This window comes from Phoenix dactylifera, chromosome 14 (assembly GCF_009389715.1).
Source record: "Phoenix dactylifera cultivar Barhee BC4 chromosome 14, palm_55x_up_171113_PBpolish2nd_filt_p, whole genome shotgun sequence".
In the NCBI taxonomy this organism is placed as follows: Eukaryota; Viridiplantae; Streptophyta; class Magnoliopsida; order Arecales; family Arecaceae; genus Phoenix; species Phoenix dactylifera.
The window spans coordinates 4,182,648-4,201,098 of record NC_052405.1 but is presented as its reverse complement, the minus strand read 5'-3'; the positions used below and the strand labels follow the sequence as shown (position 1 = coordinate 4,201,098).

At 34.3% G+C, this 18,451-nt stretch overlaps 1 protein-coding gene across 1 annotated transcript; it reads right to left on the bottom strand.

Moving 5' to 3' along the window:
- Positions 1-13,385: 13,385 nt before the first annotated feature.
- Positions 13,386-17,922, bottom strand: LOC103721211 (probable WRKY transcription factor 75). Its single transcript, XM_008811326.3, has 2 exons — positions 17,397-17,922; positions 13,386-13,734 (listed from the first exon to the last, which is right to left on the bottom strand). Exons 1-2 carry the CDS (start codon positions 17,777-17,779, stop codon positions 13,560-13,562), a joined length of 558 nt encoding a protein of 185 aa, XP_008809548.2. The 5' UTR covers positions 17,780-17,922; the 3' UTR covers positions 13,386-13,559.
- Between the last annotated feature and the right edge of the window lie 529 nt (positions 17,923-18,451).

The window sequence follows — 18,451 nt, the reverse complement described above, 5'->3', positions numbered from 1 at the left end:
CAATCGAATTGCAATTTAATTTAATTAATTGGATTTAATTAATTGGACTTGATCATGAGTCCTACTTGGAGTAGGATTCTTGGAGTCTTAATTGGATTAGGATTTCAAATTAAATTAGAGTCCTACCTGGAGTAGGATTTCTAAAGTCCTAATTGTCTTAGGACTGAGATTTAAACAAGTCCTGATTAGATTAGGATTTTCTTAAATCCTAATTAATTAATCTAATTAATCAAATGACTCCTAATTGGATTAGGATTGAAGAGTTCAATTGAGTCATGGTTCAATTAAATTCTAATTGGATTTGGATTTGGAGGAATTAAATTGGGTGCACTTAATCCTATTTTGAATAGGATTGGACCTAAAACTAGTCCTAACCCAATCCCCACTTAATTTGATTAAGTGGGGCCAACCATATGGGAGAAGAGGGAGGGGCCTACGCCCCTCCCTTGGTTGGTGGCGTGAAGGAAAAAGGAGGGGCCATGCCCCTCCTATTTTGAATTCACAAAGGGATAAAGATGAGCTCCTAAAATTTAGGAGCTCATCTCTATCCACACACCATAAAAGAGGGGTTCAAAGGGGCTCCGAATTTTTCATGATTTTTCTTGGAACTTTTGGCAGCAAGGAACCTCCTTACATTCCTCCTTTTAGCCATAAGGAAGCAAGGGAAAAGAAGCTCTTGGGGTGGTCTACTTCATCCCCTTCCTTGGTTCCAACGCGAAGGAAAAAGAAAAGGCTGCGGGTTTTTGTTCTCCTTCCATTGAACCATCCTTCTTCTTCCTCCTCCCTTAGGCATTCAAGAGTTGATTAATAGGGAGGATATCAGCCATCAATAGCCATCTCTGCAAGGGAGCTAACACCCCGGGGAGATCCAAAGGCTTCGATCGAATCACTACTTCGTGTGGATACCCGTAGAGGCCGGACGCGTGTGCGGCTTCCACTGAACCCTCATCAAATACCACGTGAATCAGACTTGCGGAGACCATCTACCCGCACAAGGTGAAGATCTAATCTTCTTAATCATGATTTTAAAATGATTTAATAAGAATTTAATCCTAATCTATCTATAAATGGTTTTAAAATACGTTCATGCGATGAACGGGATATGCACATGTCTTTCCGCTGCATATCTGAAAATTTTTGAATTTTCAGCGGCACGTGACAGATCCTAACACAACTATTGTACCAAATAAATTAGCATGACATGGCATGAATCTATTGGTCCAAATTAGTGGCCTTTGGTTCTAACATCTAAGTAGCTAATGACACATGGTATTTGAGCATTATTTTCTCATTATCGGGCCCCAATGAATTTACCATTCATTTCCACGAAACTATCAAAAATAATTATTTCACCTACTTCTACACATCCATGTCCACTGCTAGCTTCTTAACCACCGCATAAATTTTTTTTGTGAATTAATATTAGTCATCAAGTGTGCCCATCGAATACATCTTATTCAGAAAAGGAGGGCATCCCACCCCAAAATTTTCTCAAGATTAACTTTGACGATCACATTCTGGATGGTGGGAGTAGAGAAGGTGCCGACTTCGTCATCAGAGGTCCGGGGTCTAGGATGATTGTGGCTGGTGGTTGCCAAATCTTGGATACCTAGGTCCCGAAGGCGAAGTTGAGGGCGGCTTGGGCTAGCCTGAGCTATGCTCAACGAGCTTTGCAGGCTAGAGTTGTACTACTCGAGGGAGATTCGGCGACAGTCATTGGTTGAATCCAGCAGAGCATGGGAGAGGTGGGTGACTACCAACCACTGCTTGGGGACATCCAGGTATGATTTGTGATGGGTTGGTTTTGCAGGCTAAGCATGTATTTAAAGTGGCTAACAGGGTTTGCGGATTGGGTAGCCTCTTATGTAGCCAACCAATCTGGGGATAATCTTTGGATGGGGAAAATAGGAGTAACAACCCAGAACCTCACATAAAATAGCTAGCGGGAAGGTATTGTTTGGGTTCTTTAGTTCTGTATAAATACACAAGATCTTCTCGACGAATAACCGATGTGGAACTAAATACACGCCCGCATGGGTCCTTGTATGCTCCCCTCGTTAAGCCCTAACATTCTCGTCAGGCGAAGGATTTAAATCCATTCAAATCTAATCACATGCACCATGATAGGCCCATGGCCAGCCTCCATTAACCCATGTTGTAGTGTCCCCCTAGTCCACATAGGCTATAGGCTGAGTTCGCTCTAATACCATTTAAACAACCCAGGATCTCCCCCAAAATGGCTAGCCAAAAGGTACTATATAGGTTCCTTGATCCTGTATAAGTATTCAATATCTACCCGGCAAATAACCGATGTGGGACAAAACATACATCCGCACGGGTCCTCACATACTCCTCTCATTCAAGACTGACGTCCTCGTCAGGTTAAATTTATTCAAATCTATTCACAAACACCACGATTAACCTGTGGTCTGCCCCAATGGATTTGTGTTGCAGTGTCCTCTAGTCCACATAAGTTATGGGCTAAACACAGGACCCAGTGTCCTCTCCTCATTCAAATTCCGACGTCCTCGTCAGGCTAAGGGTTCAAATCCATTTAAATCTATTCAAAAATACCACGATCGACCTATGGTCAGCCCCAATGGATTTGTGCTGCAGTATCCTCTAGTCCACATAGGTTATAGACCGAGTCTGCTCTGATACCATTTATAACAACCCAAGACCTCACCCAAAATAGCTAGCCAAAAGTTTTTATTGAGGTTCTTTGATCCTGTATAAGTACCCAAGATCTATCCAACGAATAACCGATGTGGAACTAAACATACGCCCGCATGGGTCCTCACATATTTCCTCGTTCAAGCCCTGACGTCCTCGTTAGGCTAAGGGTTCAAATATATTCAAATCCAATCATGAACACCACGATCAGCTCGTGGTCAACCCCAATGGATCTATGCTGTAGTATCTCCTAGTCCACATAAGTTATGGGCTGGGTCCGCTCTGATACCATTTGTAACAATTCAAAACTTCACCCAAAATGGCTAGCCGAAAGGTATTATTTGCATTTCTTAGTCCTGTATAAGTACCCAAGATCTCCTCGGTGAATAACCGATGTGAGACTAAACACACACTCGCATCAGTCCTCATGTACTCCCCCCGTTAAACCTTGACGTTCTTGTTAGGCTACGGATTTAAATCCATTCAAATCTAATCATATGCACCACGATAGGCCTATAGTCAGCTTCCATTAATCCGTGTTGCGGTGTCCTCCTAGTCCACGTAGGCTATGGGCCGAGTTCGTTTTGATACCATTTAAAAACCTAGGATCTCACCTAAAATGGCTAGCCGAAAGGTATTATATGGGTTCCTTGATCCTGTATAAGTATCCAAGATCTACCTAGCAAATAATCGATGTGAGACTAAACACACGTCCGCATGGGTCCTCACAATGGAGTTATCTGGTTCATTCTGGGACTTATTATTTTTTGACTTTTTTTATGTATCCATACCCGTACTTCGCTTAAGCAAAAATAAAATAATAATAATAATAATAATAATAATAATAATAATAATAATAATAATAATAATAATAATAATAATAATAATAATAATAACAATAATAATAAAGCAGGGCGTCACGCCTGGCGTCAACTTTTGCCATTTCATGACGCGCTTGCTAATTCTCTTGGCAAATAAGTCTATCTGCGGGTACTCAGAAGATAGCCGTTGTGGTACACGACGGAATCCCTGTACCCTGTGACTAACTGCCTTAGGATCTTGATCGGATGGAGGGGAAGTTTGGACGTTGAGATATTTTGTGTGGCCCATGATTTCCCTGGTTTTTGTGGAGAGATTAAAATGGTCGTGGCCATTTGTGGAGCTTTCACTCAATAAAGACTTTCTCGGGGAGGAGGAATATCCTTGGAATAGAGTAAATACGGGACAAACGGTTTACATAACGGCGTTATTAATACATGGGCTGGGTTAAAAGCTTGATGGGCATTTCCATGTGATATTATAAAAGTTGACGGGCTACAAAGCAGCCTGCCTACCTCCGTCATGCCTTTGCGCTAGCATTTGGCAGCCCAACGTGAACCCCAGGATGGTAGCCCAACGTGAGTCTCTTTAAAACAAGTGCTTTAAAACAAAAAATATATTTAAGACGGGAGCTTTTGGAGGGCCAAAAAATATTTTCTGGCCCTCCAAAAGTACTTTTAGATAAAAAAATGGTGTTTGGTAAAATTTTTAGAAAGCTATTTCAGCTTTTTCGGAAAGCTGAAAATAGCTTTTAGGGGGAAGCTCCAATTAAACGTTGTTTTCAGCTTTGTCGGAAAGTTATATTTTTGACCCCAATATCCTCATTTAAAAAAAAAATTTCCTCCCAAAAACCTCTTTCTCACCGTCTGTTTCTCTTCCACCCAACCCCACTCCCTCTCCCCCGCCGCCGCACCCCCTCCATCTCCCCCGTCATCGCACCCCCTCCCTCTCCCACGGTGGGGAGGTGCCGAAGAAGAGGAAGACGGGTGGTCTTCCCCTTTCCGCGGCCGCCGCCGGCCACGATGTCCCCGTCATGGAAAGGGGAGGCGCCGAACAAGGAGGTCATCTAAATGTCACAAAGCTCATCTAAATCTAATTTTATCCAAAGGATATTTGGCTAAAGCTCATCTAAGGCCCTGTTTGGGGAAGCTGTTGGCAGTAGAGCTGTTGGAAGTAGAGCTGTCTGAAGTAGAGCTGTTATAAAAAGCTGTTTGTTATTTGGTAACCATATTTTTAAAGTGCTGTGGCACTTTAATATATGTTTGGTAAACAAACTGATAAAGTACTTTTATATGATAAAATTACCATAAAGGACATTGTATAGTATTATACAATAGAGCATGATAAAACATAACATATATTAATACATAATATACGATATAGTATAATATTACTGTAATAAAATATTATTATTATAATATAGTAATATGATATTGCATAGCATAGCATAATGGTAATATAATTATTAGAGTAAATTAATTTTCTATAATATAACATAATATTAAATTATTTAACATAACATATTAATATATTATGATATAATGTAATATATATCATATTTATAGTATAATACAATAATAAAGGTATAAAATATTATAATTATTAGTATTAATTAATTTCTCATAATATAACATAATATTAAATTATTTAAAATAACATATTAATGTATTATGATATAAGGTAATATAATATAATATGTATAGTATAATACAATAATAAAGGTATAAAAGGGGTAGGGGGGAGGAAGGGACAAGCCCACCCCCGCGTAGCAGCCCCCAACTGGGCCCCCGCCCCGCCAGGAGAATGTTCGATGCGGGCAGAAATGGCCGTGTGTTGGGCACCCCGACCGGTTTTATTCATACCCTTCCCACCCGTGGGCCCGGCTCAGCTACTCCTCTGAGCTCTGGCTCGAGTCCCACGTGTGAGTACGTCACACCCGGCACCACCCCGGCTACTAGCGGTTCAAGAGCGGTCCTACACCACAAGTCCAAGCAGTGGCCAAAGTAGTAAGCTCCGGTCCACAATTTAATCATCGCCGCAGCGATTCGAACTTGGGACCTTGTGGTTAGAATTGCTGCCCAGTACCACTAGGCTACCACCTTGGTGCCCAGTAATGTTTTTTTACATGGTGATATTTTGGTCAAAAGTACAGATTTTCGAAAAAGCTGAAAACAACATTTTCGAAAAGCTTCAAATTGGAGCTTCCCCCCAAAAGCTGTTTTCAGCTTCCCGCAAAAGCTGAAACAGCTTTTCAAAAAATTTACCAAACAGTATTTTTTAGCTAAAAGTACTTTTGGAGGGCCAGAAAGTGCTTTTTGGCCCTCCAAAAGCTCCCCCAAACAGGGCCTAAATGTCACAAAGCTCTCAAGCATAGTGTTTATTTTATAGGTAAACTAGAGCAAGTTAGCTTTGAGACCACAAGTTATGTCTAACAATAACTATTTACAAATATTACTACTATTATATATGATAGAAAAGTGATGATATATTTACATGTTATGAATTTTTATAATTAAATTGGGCATATTTTATTTGTTTCAATGTTGTTCTTACTAAGTGTAACATGAGTCATACCTTTGATTATTAACTTGAAAGCAACATGATCATGTATTTTGTGTTTTTGGACAGGTGCAAATTGTATTATTTTCTGTAATAAAATTATATGGCATTGCAAAAGTTTAGGATTAAACAAAAAGGAAAAAAATGTTATGAAGTTGACTTATTCTATAGCCAAGTAGATATATTGTATAAAGTATGATTATATCAAATTATTCTATCAAATATAAGATATACTACATTAGCAATCTTTTATATGATGAATAATTTCACTTGATAATTTATTTAGATAAATTACTAAATTATTCTTTTTAAGATCTTAAGTCTTGGTAAAAGCTATTAATTAAATAAGAGGCAATATATCTATAAGTTAGAAGTGAGAAAAAAATCCTAATTTATTAATGCATATTGTTCTGAGCTGATGCACAAATCAATATCAATAGCTGTATATCTTGATTTGATTGGATATTTCTATACCAACAATAGTACATAGAAATCTAATTTTAGATAAATTAATATTGTGCTTAGTGTGATAATTTGGTAAAGCTTTTGAAAGGTCAGAAAGTACTTTTTGGCTCTCCAAAAATATTTTTGGATAATATAGTGGTGTTTAAAAAAGGAATCTTAGCTTTGCTAGAAAGCTTAAAAGGTCTACTTAAAAAAAACTCTATTTTGGAGTTTCTAACCAAAAGTATTTTCTAACCAAAGATAGAAAGTTGTTTTGATTTTAAATTTTTTTTCTTGATAATCAAAATATACACCAACAAATCTTATGATTATATTTTATATCAAATCATTCCATAATATATTATTATACTATAAATACAATATAATATAATAATAAATTAATAATATATTATAATACTATAATTATTACATTATTATAGTAATACATAATTATAATATAACATATTCTTATATTTTTATTATAAGCATAATATAACATATTATAACAATCATAATTTTATATTATTATTATTATAGTTATATCATGATAATAAACGATATTATTATTATAAGAATATTATAATAGATGATATATAATATAAAAGATAATAAATTAGACTATATTACATTACATTATAGTCTATTATATGATTATCTTATAATCATATTATATTATTATTAAATATATATAATAATATTTAATAATCATATATTATATTGTATTATTAGATTAGATTCTATTTTGTTATATTATATTAAATTATTGTATTATATTAGATTATTAGATTAACATATATTATACTATAATTATAATAATCTTATATTATATTATAGTAATATTGTACTATCAATAATAATAATAGTAACAATAGTAACAATACTAAAAATAATAATAGTACTAATAACAATAATAATACTAATAATAGTAATAATAGTAATAATAATATTCATAGTAATAGTACTAATAATAGTAATAATACTAAAAATTATAATAGTACTAATATAAGTAATAATACTAATAATAGTAATCGTACTTTTAATAGTAATAGTACAAAATAGTAATAATACTAAAACTAGAATAATACTAATAATATTAATAAAACTAAAAATAGTAATAATACTAATTATAGTAATAATACTTATAATAGTAATCATACTAATCATAGTAGCAGCAGCAGCAGTAGTTGTAATAATAATAATAATAATAAAATTTAAAAAATTGAAATAGTTTTACTACTAATAATAGTAATAATTGTGTTGGAAATTGTGTCCCAAAGCCAATTTTTTAATTGTAAGAAATTGATTAAAATGAATAAAAATTTATTTTGGCATTTTTTCTATTCATCACAAGTGATACATCTTCAAATTGAACTCATGTATATTGTGATGAAGTCCTTAGGACTAATTTAGTGGATGAATGAGGTTTTATTATTTAGTCCTTAAACTATGCGACCAAATGATGAGCTGTCAATTGGACGATAGCTATGTCAAGTATAGGTCGTTGTGTGCCATTTAGTTGGTTGTCCTATTAAACCAAGGAGTATGGAGACACTGTATGACATACAGATGAGATATAGGAGTACATCGTCACTGAACATTGACTCACCTGCGTAGCACTTCACTGTCGAGAGTTAGTTCGCAAAACGTATGGGCATAAGTATCCCTTAGACCTAAGACTGTCATGGTGACTTGCAAGCAACTCACTGTACTTAGGCACTGGTCGACCTGAATTTCTAATTCAGGGATCGGAAGGATGCTGGGTGCAGTCAAGTACTCACGAAGTCTGTGTATGAGTCAAGATGGGATTGACCGCTCCAGATTACAGGAGTTGATGTCTCGTTGTATTTCAATTTAGTAAAACCTTGGCCAGGGTAAACCAAGTGATAGGTCACTTGATTTGATTAATTAAAATACACTATGGATGACCGGACCCAGAGTTCGACAGTCCACTCTGAGGTTATCTTGAGCTTTGATGGTCATAGGGATGAATTATGCAATAACCATACGTCTAGGTTCTTGCATGTTGCTTTGCATATTCGATCTATCCAGACGTCGGGTATCATTGCTAGATGGTCACCTCGATTAGTGCATGGAGTAGTCCATGTACTACCAGCTTAGTGTTCGAAACTATTGAAGTCATGCATATTAATTAAGCTAAGTAGGAAGGTCTTGACCCAATTTAATTAAGAATTAAATTGTGGGTCATTTAAAATTTGGTTCTGTCTATGTTCAGCTAGCACAGAACATGAGGTACATGCTAAATTTCATGGATAAACAACTAATTAAGTCTGTATTTCGGGTCAATCAAGTTTCAATTAGTATAATTGAACTTGATCAGGACTCAATTGTTGAGAATGAGTTTGATTGGGTCTCAATTAGTGTAATTGGGCTCGATCATGATTTAATTGGAATTTAATTTCGTATTTGTTCTGATCTAAGTCGGATTTGGATCGAGCCGAAATTGGACCCAATTGAATCTCCCATGAGTCGGACTCATGTGAAATTTTTTCAGGTCAAAAATCATTTAAATGGGCCATCAATTTGGTTTACAACCAAGTGAACCAATTAGGCTAACCATTTAATTGAATCGACTGACCCAATTCCCATTTAAATAGCTCCTGTGGACCCATGTACCCTTAAGCTCATGGACCCTTAAGAGCTACTTGTGAGCCGCGATGGAAAATAAATGCCTGGGAGCAAAACAGAGTCTTCTCCGTCCTTGGTTCAATGCCACGTCGTGCCACCATCCGGACTCCATTCGGCTTGCTGTCTGGATCGAAATGTTCGATTTTGAACCGGCTATATTTCGGTTCATTTAGATTTTCGAAATCTGGCAAGTTTTCATGGATTCACTAGTTTTTTCCACCGTTTGTTTTTGAAACAAACGTTATGAAATTCATTCATGAATGAATTCTTTAATGCTCGGCCAATAACGCCTCTTAACTCCTCTCAGCGTTGGCCTATTTGTAAGCCACCGTATCCTCTTGAAGAAAAGACGAGGAAGAGAATTTTCTTGAGAACAAATTGTCAGACAGAGAGGGAGGTTTGATTCTGTGAAGAAAAAGAAGAGAGAGGAAGGAGTCCTTTCTCTCTGGTGGTTTGGAGTTCGGCCTAGATCCGGTGTCCTCTCCTCCCTTCCATTCCCTCGGTGATCAGGATCAAGAGACGGGCGTCTGTTCTTAGGCGTGCTGTGAAGAAACGGGAGAAAAGAAACCGAAGAAAGAAAGAAAGAGAATAAAGAAAGAAACAGAAAAGAGAAGGTCCTTTTTTTCTGGATTTCCTTTCTTCCAAGGATCCTTTTGCAAAAGATTGTTTTGCACGAGTAAAGACATCATCCAACCTTCTTGCGAAGCTTGACGTGCGTGCGAAGTAGAGGACTTGCAGATCCAGGCCTCGCAGAGCTACCTTCAGGGATCCAGATCCAGATTACCTCGACCAACTTTCTCTACGGGCTTGAGGTAATTTTACATAAAAGTTAAATTTATAGTTATAATTATTATAAATAAAATAAATAAATAAATTTTAAAAGTGATTTTCATGCCTGGCGTTCGATTTTTTCGGACAACTCGGGATATTTTCCCTTCAAATTGCCATAATAGTAATAGTAGTACTAATAATAGTAATTATACTCATAATAGTAAAAATACTAAAAATAGTAATACTAGAAAAATAGTAAAATACTAATAATACTAATAATAGTAATAATACTAAAAATAATAATAATACTAATAATAGTAATAATACAAAAAATAGTAATAATATTTATATATATGTGTGTCTGTATATATAGATATAAATATGTCTATATATATATATTTATAAATGTACATATATATATATATATATATATCAATATATTTATATTGATATATATCAATATAGATGTATAGATATATATCTATATATCTATACATTTATATATGTCCATATATATATATAGAGACATATATATATATATATATATATGTGTGTGTGTGTGTGTGTGCGCGCGCGCGTGTGCGCATATATATATGTGTGTGTGTGTGTGTGTATTTATATATATATATATATACATCTATATATATACATGTGTGTATATGCGCGCGCGCGAGCGCACACACACATATATAATATAATAATATAATATATATATATATATGTACAGATATATATCTATCTATATATATATGTATATATATGTGTGTGTGTATGACATATATATTTGTGTGTATATATATACATATATAGATATATATACTTACATATATATGCGTGTGTATGTGCGCACGCGCGCGCATATATATATATTTATATATCCATATATATATATACCAATATATTTGTACAAATATATATCTACATATATGTATAGATATATATCTATGTATGTGTATATATATATATATGTCCATATATATATATATATGAACATTTATTACAATCATAATTTTATATTATTATTATTATTATTATAATAGTTATATTATGATAATATATTAGATTATATTGCATTATATTATATTCTATTATATGATTTACTATAATAATATTATATTATTATTAAGTAAATATAATAATATAATATAATCTATTATTAGATTAGATTTTAATCTGTTGTATTATATTATATTATTGGATCATATTACAATATTATTATATTATATTATGTTATCATTATAATAATAATATATTATATTATAGTAATATTGTACTATTAACAATATATTACTATATCATATCATATCATATTATGTTATATTATTATGCTGTAGTATTCAATATTATAATATAATAATATTATGCACAATAATAGAATTTTAATATTTGATAATATATAATATTATCTTGTATTATACTCCACTATGCAGTACTATGCAATCTTTTTTATTGTCATTTTATCATACCAAAAGTACTTTCTTATTTTAGTTACCAAATATATGTTAAAATTTTACGGTACTTTAGAAATATAGTTATTAAACAACAAATAAATTTTAATAAAAATTCTACTTCCAAAAACTCTACTTTTTAAATGCTCTACTTTTAAAAGCTCTAAATGCTCTACTGCCAATAACAATTCCAAACAGAGCTTTACAGACTTGCTCATGGGTTGGGCGGGGCCGAGCTTTGCCCAAAAGTCAACACACTGTACTTTAGACCTATCTTCCAAGCCTAAGTTAGGCCCTTACTTAGGCTTCGAGCCGAGTCTTGGGCTTCATCACTATTTTTATTTCTTAAAAATAATAAAAATACTAAAATAAGTTTTAAAATATTGAAATTTTTTCTAATTATGAATAATAATTATTAACGACAATCTACAATATGTCTATTATTCTATTAAGTTCACATACCAACATTGTTAACTAAAACTACAAATATATCAAATATAAACAAAAAGAGAAAATAAAAAAATTTGAGCAAGACCGGACTAGGCTCAAATCTAAAGCTTTGGTTCAATTCACTTATTAAATGGGCTTATTTTTCATGGTTCGAGCTAGCCTAGAACCTTGCTTGTTGGCTTGGAACCTTTGGCTCGAGCTTGCCCACAAAGCTTCGAGCTCGAGCAAGCCAGGTGGGTTGACCAGCCCATGAATAGGTCTAGTAGTATAAATATATAATCTTCTCAATTTTTTAGAAATATAATTAACCGTTTCTTTTGTTGAAATTCTAATATGTAATGCAATATGCACGCTACACCATGTGCTACTTTACAAAATATGCATCTATATTAGTTTTTTGAACATTAAAATCTAATATCACAATATCTAGTAATAAAAGATTTGACCCATAAAAAAAAAGTTCTAGTAAGAAAACAAAATTGATAATTGCTAATGGATTTGCCGCATTCCATTATGTATTCTTTTTTTGAAAAATTAACAAATCTTATTCAAGAGTGAATTATCGCAATTGTAAAATGAATCAAAACATCAATATAAAAAGATCAAAAATTTGATATGGATCCATACATGCACCCAAAAACTATCAAGTGCAGAATAAGATTTATCAAGTTTCTATTTTTCTTATTCTATGTTTCAAAATGGTTTTTACCAAAAAACCTCACTATTTAAATAATTCAATAAAATTTAGACTATTCAAGCGGTGGCTATATATCAACCTTTGATTTTATTTTTTATAAAAAATTTCTAATAAACTATTGGGCGAGACCAAAACTTCATTTAAATCATATGTCGTTGATTTCAAGAATCAAATTAACATAAATTAGTATCCCAATTATGAATTATCTACTTTCTAATTATATAGGTTATTCAATTGACTTGATTTAAATTATCATCTTAACACTCAACTAATAAATAATAAACTATACAATGAGGATTAAATAAGGCTACCCATATTCGCAAGTTTTTGTAATGTAATTAATTTTCATATATCTACTAAAAATCCTTCAATGTGCTAGGTATTCCTTATGGAATAAAGAGGGCACTCATGAATAAAATGGAGAAATGATAATTTTTTTTAAATAAACTAATAACTTTATTTAATCCTATTGTATAAATGAGTTAATATTCCAAGTAAAGATTATTTCAAGGCTAGTAATGAAGATTAATAACAAAAAATGTTAACTAGAGGGGTTTCATTTGTTCGCTCTATGAACCAACCTAATTTACCTTTACCTTGATTTTTTTTATGCTAGTCTTGTTCAAAGCATGAGATTATATCAACTTTTAATCTAATTCATAGCAATATTTTATTTGAATGCCTTTTCCTCATTCTCTCATTCATACATGACCATCCAGTGATGCATCAATAATTCTAAAATAAGATTTTTAAACTAATTCCTAGTTGTGTAGATCTTAAAGTGTATTAACTAAATTGATTGATATTTGATTTTCCACAACTTAATTTATATCCATTTATTCCAACAAATTTGAGGTGATTTTAGAGCAAATATAGTGTACATAAAAAAGTAGCATAACTACTTTTTTGGATATATTCATACTAAAATTGTATGAGTCATCTAGTGTAGCAAAAAAAAAAATAGTAGCATAACTCAACATAAATTATTGTGTTTGAACAATCATACAAGTTCATTCCTTTACAAGTGCTTTTACTTTTTATTTTTGGACTCATCAGCTAGAGTAAATTTGCATTTGATTCAGTATGTGTTCAAAGTTCTCATTCGATTTCTCTATCGGGTGAGTATGCATTCCCTCATAAGTGGTGACCACAATTCCTTCATCTTTTGATAGGCGTTGAACTTGCTTTTTGACATTGCAACCTTGATGTGTGCATCGGTAATAACTTCTGCAAAAAACAAACATTAAATCAAGAATAAGACACATACTAAATGATACTTATTTCACTTTTCCAATATAGATTCATTGGTTTTATTAATTAGTCTTACTTCTCTTCTTGTTGCTACTTAATTTATGGCATATTTGTAAATTATTTCTAACTTGTAGATCTTTATATGTTAAAGGTCTTGATCTTTTGAATAAAATCAAGAATGTTGTCATTTTAAAGTGCATAACACTTGACACAGTATATTTTAATGATGATGCGCTGGCATGAAGATTCAGTTCATTATTTTCAAATGTTTCCATAATATTACTATCTACAATCACTAGGCATGCAAGTAATTTGTTGCCCTTCACAACTTCTCAACATCTTGTCTTAGGGCCTTTCTACTCTTCCTTTTAAGCAGAAAAGGAATATACAATACTCTTCATCACCATTGCTATCAACTTTTAGGAATACATAGAATAATTTCTCTAGGGACTCTCAAAATAAAGAATAATCAAAAAATATTTAGCTAATTCGATGACATGGTTAGTAAACAAATTCATTAGCCATGTTATAGTAATTAATTCGATGTCCTTAGAAGTATGATCATTTGGATCTATAAATAAAAACTATCATCATCATCATATAGAGTACATGCAAAAAAAGGGGAAAAAGGAAAGTAAAACAAAAAAAATGCATTCTCTCAAATAAGGAAGATATATATATATATATATATATATATATATATAGGCAACGGGCTCTTCGAGGTCATTCAGAAGGACACGATGCAACTATAGATGACCTTACACGTGGAGTAGGATCCATAAACGTATCAGATTCTAAGTCGTGTACTGGATCCTATTATCTGCAGCCACAAGCAGCCTATGATCCATACGGATACAGATATGAATATGGTGTATCTGAGGTATCGTCTAGTGGCTACTACTTTGTACGGCCTGTAACGTCTTACGGGTTGGATTTTGTTGTCGGCTTATTCGAATGGCCCCCTTCACAGTCGTTCTATTAGCTAGAGGACATCTCTTAGAACCAGATCTTCAGCAAGAGATTCGAGAATGCTTATAACCTAAAGTGCGTTCATAATGGGATAAACATACAAGACTACAACGTCGCTTGGTCAGAGGAATAGGCTGATGTGCCTCCTGATTATGCTAATGATCCAGATATCTATGAGAGGCATTACCACTCGATGAAATTTTAGATATTGGTATACATGTTGTACTTTAAATATATATAAACGATTATATTATTTTATATTTTTATCTCAGTACTTGATTTGAGGATATTGCATGGTGCTTCTTGTAGCATGCAATATCTCACTAATCATTATTTATTTGTATCATTTTAAAACAACAAGATACATCATTTAGGTTAAATTGGGATTATATAAATATCAAAAAATATCAAATTAGACTTAAAATTATTGAAAAGGTTCAAAAAGATTGACTATCAATTAAAGCAACTTGAAAAACTCTATAAAAAAAATGAGCGTGCTAGTTACTATATGTCTGTATGGTACCAAATCGGTACTGTACTGACCCGTCTGCCGATCGGTATGGATTCCGGTACCGGTTCGGCAGACCTTACTTGATAAAATGGTGTTGATAGAGGGCAAGAAGTATGACAATAAATATCAGTGATCGGACACGTAGTTGTAGATGAAGTTTTGATGGTGTGTACAACAAGGTGGAGACATGATACTCAAGATGATCGATGAAGTTTCAAATTGGATGCCCAGAATCACTTTTCCCACGGTGGCATGTGTGGGTATCCTGAGGAATTTCTGAAAAAAAAGTTGTAGGTGTCATGGTGAGTGATTTGAGCCATGTTCGGGTGCACGACTAGCTAGGAGTTGAGCTAGTTGTTTCCCAAGGAGGGGGGTGGTGTTGTTGAGAGATGGAAGACAAAGAACTTCTACCACATGATCTCCTGGTTGGCTTGGCAATAAAAGCCAAGGTAGAGAACATTAGGAGTATGGCTTATTGCTATGTAAGAGGACCAAGTCCAAGAGGGACTTAGATTTGATCTCTCTAGTTCCTATTATGAAAAGAAAGGTGTCAGTGACCTCTAATATATGCTTAATAGGGGGACGAGAAAAGAGAAAAAGAAAGGGAAGAAGAGAGGAAGCAGCGAAAGAGAAGAAAGAGAGAGAGAAGAAAATTATTTTTCTTTGAATTTTATCTTGGTCTCGATATGTCAGCAATCTTTCAATGACATCCTTATTCTATGTAAGATTTCCCAGCAAGATCTCTTCTTGTGCTGATTTTTCTTATATTTTCTTTGGATTAATGTCTCTCGGTGAGCTCTCCTAAAAAGGTTTTGTATTTTGTGAATATTATAGTTAAGCTCGCACTCCTCGATGAGCTTAGCCTTGATTTTGGGTGAACCATGATAAATCTTGATATATCATATTGCTTTTATTCTCTATTATTTTTTAATATTCCATTCAACTGTTCATGGGGGCTGGAGAGAGAGAGAGAAAGGAGGAGGAGGAGGAATCTGTTCCTCTAAATCCTATAACATGGTATTCTCTATTACCGTGCAAGACCACGTACTAAAAGGGCGGTTATCATGGTAACTAAAAAGATTAGCCTAACATAAGTTGGTATAACATCTTCAAGTTGCACCGGCACCTAGCTCCCATTACAAGAATTGAACTCTATTTTTAAGCCATTAAATCAAGGCAGCATTGAGAAAACGCATGCATGTAACTCATTCAATGGAGCTGAAAGAAAAATAATTTTAATTAGATTGCAATGTTTGTGGTGATTCGAGGAACATCGGTAAGAAATATATATTATCATTAGTTAAAAGTGATGAAGATCTTTTTGTAATGGAAGTATCGATGCATCTAAGTTACTTTTTAGCAAGGTAGATACCCATTTCTATGTTTCATATTCGCGCATAAAATGAACTTTTGTGGGACAAGCAAAGTGAAGCAAGATGCTCAAGTAAATCAACAGAGTTGGAAGGGGGAAAGTTTAGCAGAAAGGGCAAAAAATAGTGACCTACACAGAAGGAACAATAGAAGCCCCAAAATAGCCTTCTTCTTTAGGGGCAGGGAAAAAAAAAAAGAAAATATTTTTCTTCTAGAAGCCTTGAACTATCTCGAACTATTCTTAGTCAAGATTTGACCACCAAGTTAGTATTCCATGAGTGATGGCTTCCATATGATGTGATTTAGTCCATGTCATCTAAATATTAATGAGGTGGTTGCAGAACAATATAAGCAACCTCCGCAATGGACGCCTGAAAACTTGTCAAAATTTTGCTGTAAGTTAAAATTAAAAAGAAGTTGCTTACTACCCAAAAAGAAAAGGTAAAAAGTTGGCTATCATCTCTAAAGCTTCCATAACCAGTGACAAAAGCTGTGGAAGAGGTGCAACAAGGAAAAGCACTGGAAACAAATCAAAGATGGTGCATCCACAGCCTTCTGCCTCATCTTAGGTTTGCACCATGGCTAATCTTCGACATGGTGCATGCTTAGCACTAAATTTAAAGTGAGAATCTAAATCTTTCCCATGGTCACAGTGAAATGGAAGCGATATAACGGGTGCATGAACACCATGTTAGCTAGCAGAGTTGGTGATCCTACCATGCACCAGTTATCTTGAGAACAGGTAAGAGAAGAAAGGATAAAGGAATTAGTATAATTTGAAGCCAACCTTGGGAATTTGTTATTTTTCACTGCCTTCTGCCCATACTTCCTCCATCGGTACCCGTCGTCGAGGATGTCCACTTGGCTTCTGGTTTGGAAGGCAAACCGAGGTCTCCTGATCTTCTTCTCGCTCTTCTTCTTCCCGGTCTTCGCCTCGTTCTCTGCCCCTCCAAAGGACTCCATTTGAGGAGCTCCATGAGCTTCAAAGGATGAGACCTTGACATCTTCCTGGAGCCCCAAAAGCCCCCTTGAATTGTTATGATGGAGACTGCCAAAGGCTTGGTTGTTACTCAACATATTGGATGGCAAGTGGGAGAGATGTGAAGAGTAAGAAGAAGAAGAAGAAGAAGAAGAAGCTTGCGGAGGGAATAGTATAGTATAGTTCTCCATATCAGATGTGTGTGTGTGTGTGAGAGAGAGAGAGAGAGAGAGAGAGAGAGAGAAAGGTGGAAGGAGAGGATGTGAAAGGAATATAAGAGATAGGAGGAAGGCGTGTTCTGTGGGGTCTTCATGTGGTGGAGAGTTGATGGCGGCTTTCAAGAGGGGCAACGGTCTAGTGATTTGATTAATATCAGCTAATCGCCATCTTAGTGGAGATAAGAAAGGAAGAGACGTAAACGGCACGTAAATATATGGGGTGAGGAAGCAAATATTCAACTGTTTTGGGTGCTATATCCTCACTCTAAAAGGTGGTGTGTGGGGGAATAAGATCGAAAGTGAATTAGTGGCGACCACATATGTCTTCATCTGTATCTGGAGCTCATATTGTTCATGTACATGATCTAGATTTGTCTGTTGTGCGGGTGGGAACCACTAACATGAGCATCCATAGTGGATCCCAAGCATTATCATAAGATATTATTCTTAATGAATTAAATTTGCCACGTGCGAGTTGGTCTATACTTGCATATGTTCATGAATTATATATGGTCGTAGTCTTCCAATTGTCATATGGTATAGACCTCAGGCTCTTTTTGTTTTAGATAATTAACATTTTTCTTAAACAAATACAAAATCCATCAAACAATCAGTGCCAATTACCTGGCTTGTGCATGCACTTTT